The sequence below is a fragment of the Penaeus japonicus genome, unplaced genomic scaffold, assembly GCF_977035675.1.
Source record: "Penaeus japonicus unplaced genomic scaffold, GWHDUDI00000001_assembly GWHDUDI00000016, whole genome shotgun sequence".
Taxonomy (NCBI): Eukaryota; Metazoa; Arthropoda; class Malacostraca; order Decapoda; family Penaeidae; genus Penaeus; species Penaeus japonicus.
Genome location: NW_028234418.1, coordinates 9,004,084 through 9,011,583, shown reverse-complemented (window position 1 = coordinate 9,011,583; position 7,500 = coordinate 9,004,084). Strand labels below are relative to the sequence as shown.

Sequence of the window (7,500 nt, the reverse complement as noted above, 5' to 3'; positions counted from 1 at the left end):
GCTATTAAATCGTTTCCATGACAACGTAAACAAATCCCTTTTATGTCCATATTTTTGAGTTGCATGTGATGGGATGTGTTGCATGATGTTGCTTAAATTGACTGCCGTTCACAATCAGTCGTTTTCCCATTCTCTTTATCATAAAACTTATCATTATTACTATTATTATGATTATCATCATTATTATTATCATTACTATTATCACTAACCTTATGCAGATTATAGTTATTTCTTGTTCAATTTCTTATTTGTATCATATATTATTGTCATCAGTAATAAGCATCATTATTACTAGTTATGATTATGCTTATCAACATGATCATTATATCTATTATTACTAACATTATGGAGATATATATCATCAGTATTATTATAATTCATATAATTCATCCATCAGTATTATTGTAACCATCATTAGTATGGTCGTCATTCTTGTTGATATTGTGATTCAGATCATAATTGCATTACTAATTGTGACTATAGCTGTCTCCCCTAATCATCTTCCATTGGTAATATTAATATCTTTATATCATTCAAATTCATATCTTTATCATCATTGTATATATAATTTCATTACTATTATCTGTCAATATTATCCGTTTATGACCATCGTGATAAATCCTTATCACTATTGTTAATATCATTATCATATTTGCTCTTATCATTACAATTAATGTCATCATTACAATTACAAATGTTAGTATAATTTTTATTGTTGTCATTATTGCTAATGTTATAATCACCATTAATACTATTCCTATAAGAAGATTAACATTAAGAAGGATGCAATGGTGACTACAAATATAGAAATGTAACATAGATTTTATGTCGCGAGGCGCGCAGCTGTACAGTAATACGATGTATTTGCTGTTACATATTTAGCTAAATATGTTAAATAATTTTCTAACTTATTTCACATAGCATACGCAGAAACTCGCACTTGCACAAAATACACGAAGTCCTCTATAAATGAAAGATATACACCGATTTTCGCTGAGGTGGTCGTCCCTTGGCCTCTTGAGCCATCTGGTGGTCGTGATGCATACTAGTTCACGAATGTTAACCAATCACGACGAAGCTTAATTGATCCTTGACCAATCATAGACTGTTTATCACTTATTTGATTAAAACAACAACAACTATACTCTATACTAAAACGGTGATAGTAAATTATGGGATGCAAATTGATATACGATACCACTAGTCATGTGATATTTGCAGAGTCGTATGAAATCCGTTATACCGTTTATCCGTTATATGTTTCGAGGAAGTTTCGAACGATTTAAACGAAGCGGTTAAATTGGCTTAACATATTTTAATCTTGGTGAATATCTGAACGTCGTTGCATGTATTATTGATACTTTTAGTAAAATCGGATGTCACAGAGCCTCCCAAATAATGGAAGCAATTGGAAAGGGAACAGCTGGTCTCGAAAGACAGGAAGGATAAAAAGGCTGTCCATGTAGAATAGTTTGTGCTTATGTTTCTAAGGCCTTAGGGCGTATCAGTTTACAATATGGCCAAAGCGGTACAGTGTACTTTGTAGGAAAAGCTGAAGAGCATTGCAATAGGATCTTTGCTGTTTCTCCTGTCTTTTCTCTCTCTCTCTCTCTCTCTCTCTCTCTCTCTCTCTCTCTCTCTCTCTCTCTCTCTGTCTTTCTCTCTCTCTCTGTCTTTCTCCTCTTTCTCTCTCTCTCTGTCTTTCTCCTCTTTCTCTCTCTCTCTTTGTCTTTCTCCTCTCTCTCTCTCTCTCTTTGTCTTTCTCCTCTTTCTCTCTCTCTCTTTGTCTTTCTCCTCTTTCTCTCTCTCTCTGCCTTTCTCCTCTTTCTCTATCTCTCTCTGCCTTTCTCCTCTTTCTCTCTCTCTCTATCTATCTATTTATATATCTATCTACATATCTCTATGTGTCTCTACTATATCTCTCTCTCTCCCCACCGGCCCTTCTTTCTGCTTCGCTTAACTTTTCTATGTTTCTTGTATTGTTTTTATTATTCTTTATTTATTTGTATCAATCATCATGTTACTATTATTGTCATCATTAGTAATGTTGTTATTATCCTCATCATCCCATCATCCCATCATCGTTGCTTCAATTTATCTTCAATGTCATTGTTATTGTCATTTTATTAGTATTATTATAATCACTATTATCATCATAGATATTTTAATAATTATCATTATTGTCATCATCGCCATCGTCACCATCACCATCATCATGACCATCACCATGACCATCATCACCATCACCGCCACATCATGATCATTTTCCATAAAAAGTCGTATCCTATTTATGTTTGAAGTGAGTACAGCTATTCAATCCCAACATATGATTAATTTACTCATTCGTCTTTTAATTCGTCGTTTATTTGTTGATTCACCTATTTACATATCTATTCATTTATCTTATATATATATATATATATATATATATATATATATATGTGTGTGTGTGTGTGTGTGTGTGTGTGTGTGTGTGTGTGTGTGTGTGTGTGTGTGTGTGTGTGTGTGTGTGTGTGTGTGTGTCTATCTGTCTGCTCGTTTAGCCATTTATCTACGAAACTATTCACTAAATTCATCACATTGATTCATTAAGCTGCTAGTCTTCCATGTATTTATGTATTCACTCATTTATCTTCTTAGTCATCGACCTTGTGCGAGATTACTAAATTTAATGAGAAACCATGCGCATTAAACTGTTTATCTAAATTATCTCTCTTTCTTTTTCTTTTTTTCTCTCTCTTTCTCTTTCTTTTTCTCTCTCGTTCTCTCTTTCTCTCTTTCGTTCTCTCTCTCTCTCTCTCTCTCTCTCTCTCTCTCTCTCTCTCTCTCTCTCTCTCTCTCTCTCGGTTCCTCTCTCGTTTCTCTCTCTTCCTGTCCCTCTCTTTCTCTTCCTCTCTCCACTCTGTCTCTCCTTCCCTCCCTCTCTTTCTCCCTTTCTAACTGCCCTTCTCATCTCTCTCTCCTTCCTTCTCTCTCTCTCCTTCCTTCTCTCTCTCTCCTTCCTTCTATACTCATCATCAGTATCCACATCTCCACCTCCCCTCGTTACATATCCAAAAGTGTATCCATTTATGTTTATAGTCACTATATTCCCTAATAAATTTCACTCTTTTTCCCTCGTTTCATTCACTTTTACTTCATCTTTCATTTATATATATAAAATTTATGTATTTATTTTGTGTGTGTATTGTTTGTGTGTTGTGTGTGTGATTGTGTGTTTTGTGTGTGTGTTGTTTGTGTGTTGTGTGTGTTGCTTTTGATTTATCTATATTATATTTAAATTCTACTTGTTATTAGTGCTAGATTCATGTATAGTGTATTCATGTCTCTTGTTGTTGTGGATTAACTAAATTTAGGCTGTTACCATGCCATAACCGTTCTATTCAATCATCTCTTTCGTACTCTTCTTCCTTTTTATCTTATTCCTCGTTCACTCCGTCTCTATCTTTCTCTCTCTTTCTCATTTTTCAACATCCCTTCTTTACTTCTTCCTTCTTCTCTCTTCTCTCTTCTCTCCCCCTCTCCTTCTCTCTCTTCTCTCTTCTCCTCTCCTCTCTCTCTTCTCCTCTCTACCCATTCCTCTCGTCTTCCTCCTCTCTCTCAATTCCTCCTCTCGTCCCTCTCCTCTCCATTTCTCTATCTCTCCTCTCTCTCTCTCATTCTCCTCTCTCTCTCTCTCTTCTCTTTCTCTTTTCTTTTCTTCTTCTTTCCCCTCTCTCTCTTCTCATTCTCCTCTCTTCTCTCTCTCCTCTATCTCTGTCTCTTCCTCCTCTCTATCTCTCTTCTCATCTCCGTCTCCCTATCTCTTCTCTTTCTTCTCTCTCCTCTCTCTCTCTCTCTCCTCTCTCTCTCTCTCTTCTCCTCTTCTCTCTCTTCTCTCCATCTCTCTCTCCTCTCTCTTCTCCTCCTCCTCTCCCCTACTCTCTTCCCTCTCTCTTTCTCTCTCTCTCTCTCTCCTCTCTTCCTCATCTTCTCTCTCCTCTCTCTCTCTCTTCCTCTTCCTCCTCCCTTCCTCTCTCCCTCTCTCTCCCTCTCTCCTCTCCCTTCTCTGCTCTCTCCTCTCCACCTCTTCTCTCTCTCTTCCTCCCTCTCCCTTCTCCTCCTTCTCTCTTCTCTCTCCTCTCTCTCTCCTCTCTCCCTCCCCTCTCTCTCCTCTCTCCCTCTCTCTCCTCCCCCCTCTCCCCTCCTCTCTCTCTCATCTCACCTCTCCCCTCCTCTCTCTCTGACTCTCTCTCCCCCCCCCACTCCTCCCTCCTCTCCTTCTCTCCGTCTCTTCCTCTTCTTTCTCCTCTCTCTCCTCTCTCCTCTCTCTCCTCTCTCTCCTCTCTCTCTCCCCCCCTCTCTCTCTCTCCTCCCTCTTCTCTTTCTCTCCTCTCTCTCTCCCTCTCTCTCTCTCTCTCTCTCTCTCTCTCCCCAACCCGTTCCCCCCAACCCACACTCCTCCTTCCTTTCACTTCTCGCTCTCTTTCCTCCTCTCTCTCTCTCCTCTCTCCTCCTCTCATCTCTCTCTCTCTCTCTCTCTCTCTTCACTCTTACTCTCTTTTCTCTCTTTTCTCCCTCCTCCTCTCTCTCTTTCCTCTCCACTATCCTCCTCTTCCCTCCTCTCTCTCTCTCTCTCTCTTCCCTTCCTCTCTCTCCTCTCTTTTCTCTCACTCTCCTTTTCTCTCTCTCTCTCTCTCTCTCCTCTTCCTCTCTCCTTTCTCTCTCGCTTCTCTTCCTCCTCTCTTCCTCCCTACTCCCCCCCCTCTCTCTCTCTTCTTCTCCTCTCCCACCCTCTCCCCGTCTTATCCACCTCTTCTCTCCCGTCTATCGTATCCCTTTCTTTACCCCCACCCTCTCTCCCTACCTCAATCATCCCCCTCCTCCCCCCCTCCCTCCCTCTCCTTTTCCATCCCCTTCCCTCCCTCACATGTTCTCCTCTGTTACCAAGAATTAGCGTCACAGTGACATTGTCGGAATATGAAAGATCAGGTGACCGCTTCTTCTCATCCTATATTGGGTGATTCTACGTAGGAAATATAAAGGCCAAAGCATTATGAAGTATTAATACGCAAAGAGACATGAATATAGATGTAGAAATATTAATACGCAAAGAGACATAAATGTAGATGTAGAAATATTAATACGCAAAGAGACATAAACGTAAATGTAGAAATATCAATACGCAAAGAGACATAAATGTAGATGTACACTCATGCTAAAAAGAATGGCTATATGATATGAATATCAAATGCAACTGTGAAGTCCTTGGTAAACTCTTGTCTTTAAGAAAAGAAATTTAGAATATTGGTATGTGCAACGTGTCTAGATATGGCAACGGACACCCAGTAGTTGCACTACTTGCATCGTGGCTCTGGTGCATCCGGCAGCATAATCAACACTAAATCAAACTTTTAATATCATATATGAAATAGGAAAACTCTGAAAAGCTGACATTTCTCTTTCTAGTTTCAGATTTCTTCGAGCTCTGGGAATAATGATGTGTATATATATTTTTGGATTAGACCTACCTTATTATATATATATATTTCTTTTGTGAGTTTTTTTGTGATAACGAATGTGATGTTATTTCATTTTTCCTTGCAGGATTAAAATGACTATTACCCTTCTTATGAGTTGCTTCGTGCATTAACCCAATATATCATATATTTCACTCACGTACATGTATTTATGCACGTATGTTTATGGGAAGGAATAATCGAGATGCATTACTATCTTCGTCAGAGTGCAACGGGCGGCCTCTTTACCTGACGGCGTCCAACAGCAGCGGCCACTTGGCGTTCCCGGAGGCGAATTGGGACGCCCATGTAGGGGCGTGGACGAGCTTCCAGTTCTACCCGACGGCGGTCAAGTGCACGTGGGTGCTGAGGGCGCCGCCCGCCCACGTTCTCTCTGCCGCCTTCCTCAAGTTCGACACTGAGCAAGACTACGATTATGTTACGGTCAGTTCCAGTGTTTATTGTTCCGGTTTACTTTATAGTTTGTTTGTTTGTTTGTTTGTTTGTGTCTTGGTTGAATTTTGTTTCAGTCGGTTCAGAGCAGGTTTCGCTAGTTTTTCTTGTCTGGAGCTATCTGATTTTTTTTTTTTTTTCATTTTCATGTTGTTTTCTCGTTCATTTGTATTTTTTGTTCCTTTTTGTCTGTGCTTCGATCGGTTCATTCGAATATTTAGACTTCGTTTTGGGTTGTCTGGTTCGTTTGCTCATTCATTCGACTTCAGTCCGTGTTTCGGTTTCGGTTTCGTTTGTTCGTATCTTCTGCAGAATTGTGACATCTTTATGAGCAGATGGAGATCTAAGGTGAAATGGATTTTTCGTTTAATGGTGTTGTTTGATAGATTTATCGGGGGCTTTGGACATTGATCCAAAGACTTGCATACTCATTCCCCCCCCACCCACTCCTACACCTCAAGAAAGACAGACCTAGGGGCGCGTGTATGTTTGCATCTGTAAAGATACTTAAGCGTAGAAGTATATATCAATATACTATGGGCAAAATAAGACTACGACCACATAAGCGTGCCACCCCTACCACCTGCCCCTACCCCACACTTAAAAAAAAAAGAAAGAAAGAAAAAAAGAAAAAGCTTCGGCAAATGAACCGAAGTCACCGGACCGACATTAAGCAGGAAAGTGGCCAGGGAGGATCTATTTTAAGGACTCATTAAACTGACGACCTGTGAAGGCATACGTGTTAGGGAAGGGGTTAGGGAGGAAGGGGTGAATTAGGGGAAGGGGGGGGGGGAGGGAGGGGCGGAGGGGAGATGATGGGTTAGGGGAGGGATAGGTGGAGATTTGATGGGGGATGGAGGAGGGGAGGGAAGGAAAAGAAAGGAAAGGAAGGGGAGGGGAGGGGGTAGGAGGAGAAGGGGGTGACGACAGCGAGAGGTGATGAGCTGTTACTTCGTCACGATCAATTATCTATAGTCATAATACCCTTCCCTCCCTCCCTCCTTTCCTCCCCCTCCTTCCTCCCTCCCATCCTTCCTCCCTCCCTCTCTCCGTCCTTCCCATCCTTACTTCTCCTTCTCCCCTCCCTCCCCCAGACCCCCGCCCTCCACTTAAACAAGCAGGGGACGCCAAGGAAAATGGAGTCAATGTGGAGAGGGGGGAAGATAAGGTTCAGGTAGGGGGTAGGGGAAGAGTAAAGAGGTAAGATGTAACAATATAAGAACTTTCCCTTGTTTTATCATATATCAACTAACACCTTATCTCACACATAACTGTAATCATCATAAATTCATTGTACCTATACATGTATATCTTTTTTTGTTGAACCTATACATGTATATCTTTCTTTGTTGAACCTATACATGTATATCTTTCTTTGTTGAACCTATACATGTATATCTTTCTTTGTTGAACCTATACATGTATATCTTTCTTTGTTGAACCTATACATGTAAATCTTTCTTTGTTGAACCTATACATGTATATCTTTCTTTGTTGAACCTATACATGTATATCTTTCTTTGTTGAACCTATACATGTATATCTTTCT

General features: G+C 40.2%; 1 protein-coding gene across 6 annotated transcripts in view; it reads left to right on the top strand.

The window, feature by feature from the left end:
- LOC122247129 (procollagen C-endopeptidase enhancer 1-like) overlaps positions 1-7,500 on the top strand; it is a 64,725-nt gene that overhangs the window by 17,760 nt on the left and 39,465 nt on the right. For all 6 annotated transcript variants that reach the window (XM_086545064.1, XM_086545069.1, XM_086545065.1 and 3 more), the window contains exon 3: positions 5,725-5,942. In XM_086545064.1, coding sequence (XP_086401190.1) covers positions 5,725-5,942 — 218 coding nt within the window. The remainder of the gene's footprint in view (positions 1-5,724; positions 5,943-7,500) is intronic.